Raw genomic sequence first — 14,295 nt, forward strand, 5'->3', positions numbered from 1 at the left:
ACAACTCAGGCCATTTTCGACCCCCCTCTAACTTCCACACCAAAGATGATAGAAATTTCAAACTCGCTACATTTGTTGAGCTGGTCAAAACCAAACACCTCAGCCTCCTACGATGAGTAGTTTCTGAGATATAGGGCTTTAAAAATCGCAAAAACCGTAACTGACTCACTGACTCACTGATTCACTGACTCACTGACTCACTGACAGATCATCAAAATTATGGAGAACTTCCCGATATCGTAGAAACTTGAAATTTTACACGGTGATAGGGCTTGTGGTGTATACAAAGGAAAAAATCGAAAACTTGAGATTTTCAATTCAGGGGGCGTGGCATCCGCCCATTTCCGCTGAATTTTCATAAAATATTTTATACAAAGGAAAAAATTTAAAATTTGAGAATTTCAGCCAGGGGGCGTGGCAACAGCCCATTTCCGCTGAATTTTCATCAAATATTATAGAGTACTTCTGATTATCGTAGAATCTTGAAATTTGGTAGAATGTTAGAGCTGGTTGTTTATACAAAGAAAAAATTTAAATTTTGACAATTTTAGACAAGGGTCGTGGTAACCGCCCATTTTCTCTTTTCTTTTCTTTTCTTGCAAAAAGTAGTGAAATCACAACAAAAACATTACTGTTAAAAAAGAGCCAAGTTCTCCTATGTTGAAGTTATGCTAGCACAAAAAGTACTGAAATGTAAAAGTGTACCAAGTTCTAAAGCTTGGCTTTAAATTTGTATAAATAAAATGTTGATTGTTCTCTTGATAATTTTTCTTTAAATTACCGATTTTTAAAGCTATTTGAAAAATTGCCAAGTAAACAATCAACATTTTATGTATACAAATTAAAAGCCAAGCTTTAGAACTTGGTACACTTTTACATTTCAGTACTTTTTGTGCTAGCATAACTTCAACATAGGAGAACTTGGCTCTTTTTTAACAGTAATGTTTTTGTTGTGATTATAATTTCAGAATTTAGGATAAACGATATTATATGAGATTGTAAATTGGTAAAGATAAAAATATACAAAACTCCTAATTACCCCTTGTAAAATATGTTTGACAAAAATGGTTCAAAAAGACCAAAAAAATTAGATTTTGAAAGTTCTTATTTCATCCAAATTTAGCCGTATTCAATTTTTGTGACAATTTTAATGAAAAATAAAGTTTCTTCTTTTATCCGTTACATGTCCAATATCCATTAATACACAAAGGATAAAAATGGACTATTTTTGAATAGTTTTTCTTAATTGTTTTGCTATATTTGCATTTTAAAATATTAAAAAAAAAAAATGCATATCGATAAGAAATTTAATTATCTACAAAAAATTACTTAATTTTTAAATTCGGCTTGCTTTTCAAGTTATAGACAAAGACTCAAAAAGTAGTAAAAAGAGTCGAAAATTTTGATCGTTACAAAAATGGTCATAGCGTTATAACTAATGCAAAGATTTTGAAGAAAAGTATCTTGTTATCTTTGCAAGAGAGTGTACTAGACATGTAAAATTTAAAACTATGACGATTCGAAAGATTTTGATTTTTGCTCTCAGTAAGAACTTTTTTTTTTGTCAAAAATTTTCTTTAAAAAATCGATTTTTTAAAAAATGTTTTGATACATTGCACTTTAACATCTCGAGTTACCCAGAAAAGTTATTCTAGTGTTTCTTACTTATTTATTCAGCTTTCAGGTGCTGCGTTCTTTTGTTCAGGTGAGTCGTTTATTACTCAAGATATAACCCAAATACTAAGTATGCCTAGAAAAACAACAAGAAAAAACTTCGAAAAAAAAGCTTAAGTGTAAAAATCATAACGGGATAATTTTTTTGGAAAAGATCATAAAATTTTGCTTAAAAAATAGTTTTGAAAAAAAATTCACCTTTTCTGTTATATAGATCGGCTTAAAATGAACTTATTTCATTTTTAATAACGGTTTTGGAAAGTTCTAAATACACCCTACAAATGCAAAAAAACATTTATTCAATTATGTATAAAGTCGCAAGAAATATGCAAAAAAGTAATTTAAGAACATGGTTTTTTTTACTCTCAAAAATTGAGTGACTTAATTAATTAATTCATACTACTCACTTGATAATTTTTTTTGGGCGATTTATTTATATACAGAAATTCATATTTTAAGCTAAAGAACCGGTAAAAAACGACAAAAAGAATTTATTACATAGGTATTTTTCGTATATTCTTTTAACATGGAATTACTCAGCTGCATTCCTGCCTTGAAACAATTCGACCGTAATACTCGTACTTCAAGAACTGCCCATCAGTTTACACTTGAGTCCAATTTCGTACGTACCGTCACAAGTACAGAGTTTCTTTCTTTAGTCGTACTACGAGAATGTGAAATGCATTACCCTATCCCATTTTAATGTTTAGAGCAGGTCGATTTATGACAAACACTAACCGTAATAGGAGTGATTGTTCATTGAAATTATTTTCTACCGATAAAAACTTAATAAAAGAAACAAAGTCATTTATTCTTAAGCAAAGTTTATTTGATGGTAATTTACTTTGAGTCATTGGCAATATTTTTTTCTTTAGATAAAATAATAATAAAATGTTTTAACTAAATAACAAAAAGCAATTTTAAAATTACTTACTATATAAAAAAATAATTCTTGAACGTGTTTTCATTTGAGCAATATTGTGCGCGGTTACTTCGATATGTTTATCGTCTCATGAAGCTTACATTTCTTTGATAGCTTCTCTAAATTTCTCTAAAAACAAATGTGCGTGTTTCTCTTGGAAGATTAGTGCAGGTCGCATGCGTATGGAGACATCTCCACAACCACCCGATTGAACACCTTTCATTTTCAATTTATTTATAACTTTATCTCTTGATTCTGAATCTTTGACGTTGATAGCCAAGAATGTTCCTCGGCCTCTAGTTGAATTTAACAAATGTGGGAATTCCTTTTCAATTGCTAAAAGTCCAGATTTCAAAACTTTTCCAGTTCTAGCAACTTGATCAAGAAGGTTATCTTCCTTAATGACTTTCAAAATTTCTTGAAGGAGTAAAATTTTCGATGGATCTCCCATCCATGTATTGAAAACCCTGTAGGGTTCATTTGGCTTAAACTCATCAGAATGGAAGTAGCCTCCGATTTGCATTTTCTTGCTGAAAGTTACAACATCAGGAGGGGATTCTAGATTGAAGTGTTCGTGGCACCACATCTTGCCAGTTGGACCACCACCGGTCTGGACTTCATCGATAAGCAATGCACATCCATGTTTCTTGCTGATTTTCTGTAATTGTTGGAAGAAATGTGGAGATGCTTCATTGTCACCACCTTCACTTTGAATTGGTTCAACACAAATTCCAGCAACTGGAATTCCTTTATTCTTATACTGAGTAATGAGGTCCTCAACTTCGGCTAAGCAACGTTGATCTTCGGCGTTGTTTTCTTTTTCATTTTCAGCTAATGGATATTTGTATTTGGGAAAAGATGCAATTGGCCAATCGAATGAGGGAACATCGATTTTGTGAATGTATTTGGAATGTGTTGTTGATAAAACTCCAAGAGTTCTTCCGTGGAAAGCTCCCTTAAAGGAAAGAATACTTAGTTTGGGTGCTCCTGGTGGCATGTTGATCATACAGGATTCCATTTCTTCTTTGGTGAATTTGACGTTCTGACCTCTTTGTTTTCGAATGTACCTTTGAATAAAACAAATACAAAATTAGAAATTTGCAATAATAATTTTTATTTAAAAAATATTCGAAAAAAATATGGTTAATACACATAGCCCGTTTTATCTCAATTCATATAGCACCTTAATTCAAATAAATTGTTATTAATTGCGATTATATATTTTGTCGCTTAGGCAAACAAACAAAGTTATTCAACGGTCAAGCTGTATATTATAACCAAATATTTACTTTGATTTAGCTTAGCATCGACGTAATATTTAATGCTAATTAATATAAATGATTTGGTACACTGTGGTGTATGAGTGCTTTTTTATAACAAGAAGTGTAAATATTGGTTTAACACTTGCACTTGCATATTAATGATTTAATATTAAAATTAAACTATTTTTGTTTGAAGAATTAATATCATTATTGTTGTGCAACTTGTGTTGAAAAATGGATCTGTTTCGAAAAAATATACCTACATAATTGCTACTTCACGTGGATTCTTTGCCCACCTCATTGAACCCTGTTCAATTAAATGTTTTTCCTTTTTATCAGTCGATCTAAGCTGTTACACTTTCTTTAAATACTCACATGCATGTTCAAAATACACGTGATTGGTGTAAATTAAAAATATATTTCGACCAATCAAATCACTATTAGACCAGTGCCAATAATTTTTGAAAATAAAAAAATTATTAGCAGCATATGGGTGGTGGGAAAATTTAGGATAAATGGTATATGAAAGGGGAAAAATAAATTGCCCAGAAAAAAATTGGGGGAAAGGGGGTGGGTGGGCGAAAAAGTGTGATGGGTGTCAAAAATCATGGTTTTTTACGTTTTCTGTCAAAATTAGATGTCCTATCGAAAAAAGCCAAATGCGAAAGTTGTAGGTAGTATGAATGTCCAAACTTTTACTCAAACTAATTTTTTCTATAACCTCAAAAATATTGAAAAAAAATGCAAAAATACGATTTTTTGATTTTTTATTTTTATCTTTTACAAAAATAGTTAGATTTTAACAAAACTTAGTTAAAAATTACTTTGTTATGTTTTCTATCTATTAAAAATGTTTTTTGAGCAAAAACCTAATTTTTGGATTTTTGACGAATTTAATTTGAAAAAATAGCCTATTTTTCAATCAAAAAAGTTACCGAAAAAAATTTTGATTTTTTAAAAGTTTGGAATGCAATTATTTAGCTTAAAACCGTTTTTTAAAGATTCTGTGGAAAAACTATACTTTTGTTTTAGAAAATATTGAGAAAAATTGAAAACAAAAAATCAATTTTTAAGATTGATTTTTCCGTAAATGACAGTAATATTGGCGAGAAATAATTAATTTTCCATAGAAACCAAATTATACTTTTCTAATGGTCATTGACCTTTTTATTTTGAATCAAGCACTAGAATAGCTCTAACGTGCAAAGTTTTTGAGATATTGAATTTTGATCGTCCCAAACACTATTTTTCTGATTTTTGGCATGGTAATATGTCAAAAACGTGACTTCAGATTCGAGCTCAGCGCACAAAAAACCACTAGAAAAATATACTTTTATATAAATTAATAAGAAGTGAAAGTTTAAGTGAGTATTTTTGAGTTCAAAAGTATCATAATCGCTTAAGATTTTGATATTTCAATGTCCCAAAAGCCTAGCTAAAAAAACGATAGAAAAATGTTGAGAAAGATTTAAAGAAATACTTTCCTCTTCATACAATTTTGTATTATTTTTATAAATTATTTTATTCGAATTCTATAGCATGAATTATGTATTTAAAAAAAATATGTAGCTTTAATTTTTTGTTGACATAAAATATCTTAATTTCCTCATGAACAGTTTTAAAAGTATTTCAAAGACTAATATAAGTCCAACGCCTTCTTTTAGGGTTGGTGATGAATGACCAAAACACATAATCCCAAAAAGAAAATCCCCATAGCCAAAATCCCCAAGACATACCTGGGTAAAGATAAAATCTCCAGGAAAAAATCTCAAAAAAAAAAATCTCCGAGAGAAAATCCCAAAATTTCAAATGCGCAAGTTGTGTATCGCGCGCGCGATTCGATTGCTTGATACACAACTTGCGCATCTTCATTTTGGAAAAACCTATTTTCGTCAATTTATTTATAAGCCTTACCTTACCTCAAAAATTCCTCAAAAATTATGCTTTTGGTTGAACTTGTTGTATAATACAGTATATATTAGCATGATGGTTAAGGCAGACGAATGATAGGTCAAACAAGGAAGGTTCAAATCACGGTTGTTTACATTAACTTTGTTTTCGCTGTTGCGTTTTCAAAGTGGAATCATTATGATTTCAAAATTGTCGTGTTTGGTTCTGATTTTGCTTTGACTTACGGTTGTTTTTTAAGAATTTTATATCATTTTTGTTTTTGATAGTTGGAGATTTTTGGGGATTTGGAGATAGTGGGAGAAAAAATTATTTATTGGAGATTTTGTCCATTGGGTGCCTTTCCCCATGGAGATTTTGTATATGGGGTCAAACATTTTCTGGAGATTTTATCCGATTGAGATTTTTTTTTTGGAGATAGTGTAGGTTTCCCCTTCTTTTATTTGATACCAAATTCATTCATGTTAACTTTGGGCCAAAAATGGGTAATTGTGATTCCATTTATAAAATAGCAAACTTATGATTTTTTTTATAGATACAGCTCGTGCAATTTGGATACAAAAAATTAAGTGTTATATGTATGTTGAGAGGAGCTATATTTTGAAGAAAAAAAAATGTGGAAAAGTCCGTTATATCCACTATCTTCCGAATATAAAATAGCTAGTTGCTTTGTTCTCTTTCATAGACAAAATAAAACTAGTTTTTGGTTTAAAAATCGTTAATTTAAGTTCAAAATCTCAAATATATGTTTAAAAAAATTATATTTTTAAATCGACTATTGTAAGTACTAGACTATATCGAATTCCTTTTTACAAGTTCTCATATTTTGTTACAATGGAAAATAAATTTGCATTATACATATATTTTAAATTTTTTTTTTCTGAATTTTAATATTGTATTGTATTGCTTGTTTTTGTAAGTTCATAACTAAACGCCATCTATTTTTTAATTATAATTATAAACTAAATGGCATTTTATTATGAATTAATTATAATTAATTATAGCTATTATTATAATTAAAAAATATGTAGGTATGTGTTTTATTATGAACTTTTGGAAGCAATACCTACAATTAAATGATCTTTTTGTTATTATATATGAAGTTTAAAACCCCATTCATTATTTACTACTTTTGTTTGAATTTTTGACATTGTTTTGCATTTTTCATGCATTAAATGCATATAGAGAAGCAAAATATTTTTTAAATTTAAAACTACATTACGTGTGAGTGTGTAGACAATATAGAATATACACAAAAAGCCGAAAATAAAAAAAAAATGTGCTAAAAATGGACTAAAAATGAAAACGAGTTTACATTTGTCAGCCATTGTTAATTTTTGAACATTAATACCCGTCAGGTCAACAGACAGTTTGTTTATTTTTTGTTTTGTTATATGTTAAACTTGTTTTTTTGAATATCTTTGATATTTTTATACAAATTTGTGTTCCCAATAAACTTTAAACTGTTCCACTTATTTCTATGTTTAAGGGCTTAAGTTGAAGTTGTTACGTTTGTTTAAATTAATAACTACTCTTAAAATAAATATTCTACTTACCAAATAAAAATATTTTTAAATGCATTTTCATTTGAGCATGATCCACACATCATTGTTGTGATATTTTTGAGTCCTTTTGGAGCAACTGGAAGCAATACTGAGTTTAACATTTCTGGCCATTCCTTACCCGGAAATACTCCTAGAGCTGGCCTATTTACAAGTGCTATACGAAATGGAAAAGAAACATGAAATATTATTAGTGTCCGAGGTCCGACCGAAGGTTGATTTTCAGCCGAAGCCGAAGCCTAAGCCGAATTATTAGGCTGAAAGAAAATCTTCGGCCGAAGCCTAAGGTTAAAAAAAGTCAAGAATTCTCCTTTCCAATTGGATAAAAATATTATTTTTAATTATTAATTTAGCGATGGCACACATGTGTTTTGAAATTTTTGAATACCTACCGAAGAAAAGATTGCAATCTTTTCTTCGGTATTCAAAAATTTAAATTTTTTTCCGGCGCCTAGTACGATGCTGGATATTATAAACAGATTCTTCGGCTTCGGCCAAAACTTCGGCCGAAAATGGCCGAAGCCGAAGGTTTGGCCGAATGTTGTTTTTTTGGCGGAATTCGGCCGAAGCCGAATCCGATGCTTCGGTCGGACACTAAATATTATTGTAGGTATTATATTATTTTATAATTTTTGAACTTACTTTTCAAATTATGGTCATTTCGGAAAACGTTAAGCAGTCTTGGATTATTATAACCCAATGGCACAGATGAAATTTGGGTGTATGTGTCGAGCAAAACATTATCATCAACATCAACAATATAGTTTCCTATTGATTTGTCATAGTTTGCAAAGAACTGGACAGACCCGGCATTCTGAAAAAAAATAATTCAAATTGTTTAAGATGAGATCTAAGTTTTAGTTGAAATTGCAATAAACAAAAACACTAAAATTATCTACAGTATGTATGTCCTTCAGTGGGGGTCCATTTTATTCATATTTTTTACTTGCGATATAGGTATATATATATATATATATAGATATATATCAAGTTATGCATTCGTACAAAAAAAAAAGTTGACATAACATTTTTCCATGATATTACGATGGTAGAGAATGCCAAAAAAGTGGGTCCCGGAAGTCCGTCTGTCTGTCTGCATAAGGAGCTACAGCCTAAACGGATGGACCGATTGACTTCAAACTTGGTATCTAGCAGTTTTTGGAGACTCTCCAGAGTTGTTTTTGGAATTAATTTTTTTGGACCAAAAATAACGGTACTTGTCATATACCGATTTTAGTAAAGTTGAAATTGCTCAAAAACGGTTCCAACAATTTTGTTAAAAAAAATCAAATATAAGTTTTAAGATAAGGTCTACTTTCTAATGAAAATTTTTTTTTTTTGAAAATCATTATTAACGGTACCTGCCATAGAACCGTTTTTTTTTTTAATCCGATTTTCTCCAAAACGGCTTATTCGATTTTAACGAAACTTACATACATACCAATTTTGTTTTAAAATTTTTTTTCCAAAAAATTATTTATAAAAAAATTGTTTTTTAAAAAACGGCTCTAACGATTTTGAAATTTTTTTTCTAAATATGCATCTTTATATATCAATCAAAACTGCATACTTCTTTTTGAGGGCAATTTGATTTCTGATTTTGTTTTATTTTTTTTTTTTTAACGAATTTAATTTTTTTTTTCTATATAAAAGTCTGAACAATTTAAGCAACTTGAACTCTTCCATTTTATTTTTTTTTTTTTTTTTTTCAAAACATTATAATGAATCATACCTGATTCTTAAAATTTAAATATTTTTTTTTTAGTTAAACAATAATGTATGTTTGTTAAACTTAAATAGAAACGTTTTATGGTTCAATAGATATCAATAAGATTGGTTAAAAAAAAAGAAAAACACACTCAGCAACGTTAACGTCGATTAAATATAAAAATAAATATTTTTGTTGTTTTCTTTGCTTTTCTAATACAAATACATAATATTAATTAAATAATATGGCCTTCATGACGACTGCGTTCATTATCATTTTCAAATGGCATTGTTAAAAGATTGATATAATCGGAGTAGGTACCGATAAGCAAGTTCATTACCTGCTTGATTAGGTAGGTAGGTTGGTTTAGCTCAAATGAAAAAAATATAAACAATCTCAACGACTTCTAATTGATGGTAAAAAACGAGTCAAATTCAAGTTTTTAAGTGTTTCCAGTTTCCAAGCGTTTATATATATTTTTTTTTTTTTTATTTTAGAGGATTAAGATATCAATATTTCAATTATTTATCTTCATTAACGAGTGACATGCTTTACCAAAATAAAACATTTTATTATTGATTTTTGTATCATTATAAGAATTTATGAAAATAGTAAAAATGTTTGTATCTAATAAAATTACTGATAAGATGAAGCAAGCTAGCAATCTGCAAGCGAAAACAGGTGATTTTGATTTACCTATTCAGCGCATGATGCAACCTAGTTGCTATTTTTAAACTTTTTACCTACTCAAAAGTGTGTTTGTATATTCTTAAATTTTGGAAGAACCTCAAAGTCAAATGTAATAAACGATTACACTGGTTTACAAAATTAAACTTTTTTTTTGTTTCCGGAACAAAAATATACTTTTCTGAAGGTTTTCGGTGTGCTGAACTTGAATCCGAAGTCAAAAAAATTCTAGCAGCTCCCGTTTTTGAGATATTACCGTTAGAAAGTGCAGCACTTTGGACCTTATTCTTTTATATAAGGAAAATTGTTTGAGCATATTTAGTAACGGTTTTTATAAGAACTATTTACCACATTTTTAAATCTGTTTAAATCTCTCCGATATCTTTTTTACTTCCCGAGATATCCTCAGTTGTTTGATATTTTAAAAAATTTTATAATGTCATTATCTTCTTTATGATATATGAAGCCAAACCCACTGACTTCAGTTTAAGATATCTCGGGCAATACATAAGATATTGAAAAGATTTAAACAGATATCGAAAGATGGGAAATAGTTCTTATAGAAACCGTTACTAAATATGCTCAAACAATTTTCCTTATACAATAGAATAAGGTCCGAAAAACTCAAAAAAAACGTTTTTTTGCATTTTCTAACGGTAATATTTCAAAAACGGGAGCTTCTAGAATTTTTTTGACTTCGGATTCGAGTTCAGCACACCAAAAACCTTCAGAAAAGTATATTTTTGTTTTGGCAACAGAACCCTTGTTAACCAGTGTTATAGGCTGCGAAAAAGTTCGAAAAAGTTGCAAATACAAAAAGTTTAAAAAAAATACGACTTTTCATTAACAATCTTGTGATAAACTTGGTTTCAAGGTGTTCAAATATGTCCCTATCCTTATCGATAAATATAATAATCCAAAGTGCATTTTGCCTTCACCTTATACTTTTTTCTTAAATATATAATATATAAATTTAAAAATTCAATTAAATATTGGTATCTTAGAATAAAGATATGTTTTCAATCATGTGTTATATCCATTTTTCCTTTGTTAAACAAAATGTTTCTATACAAAAAATTAATAAAAGTTGAGTTGGGGGCTTTCTAGCCTTCATTTTGTCATCTTGTCATCAATTTAAATTTAAGTGCATGCATAATTGTATTTGGACTTTTTTTTTAATATAAACTCAAAAAAACGAGAAAAAAAAAACATCGGGGTTAAACCGTATAGCTTGTTGTTGGAAAAACCAAGTTATAAAAAATTGTTTTCTTTTTATTGCAAATTTAACAAAAAAAAAAAAATAGTTTTTGACAAATAAATAAAAATTCCAATAAAAAAATGTATAGCAACCAAAAATATTTTGCATAAAAGAAAAAAAATAAATTGCACGACTGGGGTCGCTCGTACTTGCTCTTATGGTGAAAGTTACTCTAATGTTAAAGCTTTTCATTGAACAAAATAAGTGCAAAAAAAAAAAAAATAAAATCTGTTTTTATAAATAATTAAATACCGCTTTAAATGATCTTTTACAAAAAAACTAAGTATGCCATTTTATTTCTTTTATAAAAGGGAATTTTTAGAAAAAAGTTTTCGAAAATCGTTAGAGCCGTTTTTTTTTTAAATCTAATTTTTTATACCTATATAATAATTTTCTAATATTTTTCAAAAAAAATGTAGGCATGCCATTTTGAAAAAATTATTAATTTACACATAAAAACGGATTTTCAAAATTTTTCACCAACCCGTTTCCAAAAAATTGATTTTTCCAAAAAAAATTTTGAAATATTTTTTAAAAATCCAAAATGGTGTTTTTTGAAAAAATTTTAGATTTTTTAAATAATTATTGTTTAAACGTTTCTGGTCGAAATATGTTTTGTCGTTTACGAGAAATTCGTAAATCAAAAAAACCCCTCTATGGCAGGTACCGTTAATAACGGTAAAAAAATATTTGTTTTTATTTCCAAAGAAAGCTTTTATGTGTTTCACCACAAAATCGTTACTGCCGTTTTTGAAAAAAATTAACTTTTCTATTTCCGTTATATGACAGGTACCGTTAGTTTTGGTCCTAAAAAAAAATTTCAATTTGTCTTCTAGGGAATCACCCAAAACTGTTAACTACCAAGTTTGAAGAAAATAGCTCCAGTAATTTAGGCTGTAGCTCGAAGTTCCTACAGACAGACAGAATTGCCGGACCCACTTTTTTGGCATTCTCCATCATCTTAATGTCATGTAAAATTTTTTTTTTTACGAATCCTAAACTTGCCCTTAGTACCTATATCGCAAGTTAAAATACTGCAACAAAAATTATTTTGCATTAAAAAATAAATTCTATTGCAAATAAAAAATTTTCTGCGTTGAAAAAATAAACAATGCAAAATGTGTGCATTAAATATTTTTATTTTGACTATATTTGGCTTTACATTAGTTTAAATATTTATATTTGAATAAGCTATGGTCGAAAATTTTTTAATTTATTTTTCAAAAATCTATATTTTTTTAATTTGTTTTATCCTAAAGTTCAAATTTTAATTATGTCTTAGTTTTAACATTGAATTCCCTAAATTTTTTTATCCAAAAACGTTCGTTGAAAATGGTTAAGTCGCTTACGAGTAAATCATCAATAAAAAAAAACCGTTCTATGGCAGGAATTTCAAAATTAGAATCGTATTTTTTATTTTTTAATCAAAATCGTTAGATTTTGTTTTTGAGAAAAACAACATTTTCCATTTTCGTCATATGGCAACTGACTTTAATTTTGGTTCTAAAAACTAAGTTTAAATTTTAGAATATACCATCAAAAACTCATAATTACCAAGTTTGAGGTAAATATCTTCAGTGGTTTCTGCTGCAACTCGAGATAGGGACAGATAGACGGAATTGAGAACCCCCTTGTTTTTCATGTTGGTTGTTATCGCGAGTTTGATTTGTTGTTACAAATCCTGAAAATGCTTACTTATATCGCAAGTAAAAATTTTAAGCTGACTTGAGCCATTGCTATTCTGAGCACTTTACTGCTTTACAAAGCATCTTCAAGTGAGGCAAATCTAGGTACTTATGTATAAATTTAGTATTTGTTTGCGAAAATTATTGGTGGAAATTGTTAATAAATATTGAAATACTTCTGTATGTTTTGTTTATCTTTTGCTTAGATATTTAATTTGAAATAACTGCAATACAAACTAGTAGACAAAAGTTTGTCAAACTCCTTTAATTAATTAATTTTTGTTTAAATTAATTTTATTAAAAAATAAGATACGACAAACGAGATTTATGGGCATAATAATACATGATGCAGGGATTCATTTATCTAATTAAAGAAAAAAAAAAAAAAAACAAACAAGTAAACAAACACATGCAGACATTCTCATACACTGTAGCACGTAATCCCATCATAATGCAGGTTGCAGCATTAAAAGAAAATTTCAATGGGCGTAGAAAACAAATTCTTCTCTTCTTAAAAATGTGAGAACCATCTTTCTAGCATAGGTACATACTGCAATATTATATTGAATCAAAATTATGATTTTATATTTTTCAAGACAACAAAACCTTTACTTGTACGTGTATATCTAGATAATTTTGTATTAAAAAAAATCTGTTTGATTAAATTAAAAAAAAAAAACTCATTTTATGGGACAGAATTCTACAAATAGCCCAATCCCCGCTATGAGAAAAATTGATACGAAAACAAAAAGGAAAAAAAAAAATACTTGGAATATGCCCCTTATCCATCACACTAAACACCATCTATCAACAATCCAAAAACAAAATCTTTAAATTTTTACTTTGTTATAAATATCGATTAAACCCACTTTATTTATACCTATCGAAGATTGTAGCTACAAAATTTGAATACCTAATAAATGCTGCACTATGTGTATCAATTGTTATCAATTGGACGGTTACATAATACTTTTAAATTGTTTTAAATTGGTTTATTTTTATTTAATTATTATTGTTTTATGGACATCTTAATATAAGGGAAGTGTATCTTATCAATTATGTATCTTTTATTGTTGGCTAGACTTTGTAGGTACATACAAGAAAAATCACTTAAAATTAAATTTTCATTTACCTGCAATTCACTTAATTCTTTAAGTAGTTTTAATGATTTTGGACCAGGAATTTGGTCGGTATTAACTTGTGGGGCCACAGGTTCAGATTGTGTTGAGAATTTTAAAATCTGATTAAAACCTATAGAAAATTAAAAAACATTATAATGTTTTCGATTTTTTAAATAATTTTTCACAATACCATTTGAAAACACATATCTATTAGGTAGATGCCGAACAGCATTGCTGATATTCATGATTATTTATTCTAATTTTATGGTAAACGAAAAAAAAAAAAACAACAACAACAAATGGAATTTAAATTGATTTAAATGATATTGTTGGGTCAAAAATTAGGACTGCACTGGATAAGAATAGACATCAACAGCACCCTTAATCAAACTGACTTTAAATGAAAAAATTCGTCGAATGCGATGTCAGTTAAATAAAAAATATTTTCTAGGTACATTTTTAACGATTCAACCCTCCCATACACAAACACATGGGTGAGACTCAAGAT

General features: G+C 28.5%; 1 protein-coding gene across 1 annotated transcript; it reads right to left on the bottom strand.

The window, feature by feature from the left end:
* Positions 1 to 2,481: 2,481 nt before the first annotated feature.
* LOC129910695 (4-aminobutyrate aminotransferase, mitochondrial) lies at positions 2,482 to 14,184 on the bottom strand. Its single transcript, XM_055988166.1, has 5 exons — positions 13,978 to 14,184; positions 13,799 to 13,917; positions 7,971 to 8,142; positions 7,323 to 7,485; positions 2,482 to 3,663 (listed from the first exon to the last, which is right to left on the bottom strand). Exons 1-5 carry the CDS (start codon positions 14,030 to 14,032, stop codon positions 2,694 to 2,696), a joined length of 1,479 nt encoding a protein of 492 aa, XP_055844141.1. The 5' UTR covers positions 14,033 to 14,184; the 3' UTR covers positions 2,482 to 2,693.
* Between the last annotated feature and the right edge of the window lie 111 nt (positions 14,185 to 14,295).

The sequence above is a fragment of the Episyrphus balteatus genome, chromosome 2 (assembly GCF_945859705.1).
Source record: "Episyrphus balteatus chromosome 2, idEpiBalt1.1, whole genome shotgun sequence".
Lineage (NCBI taxonomy): Eukaryota > Metazoa > Arthropoda > Insecta > Diptera > Syrphidae > Episyrphus > Episyrphus balteatus.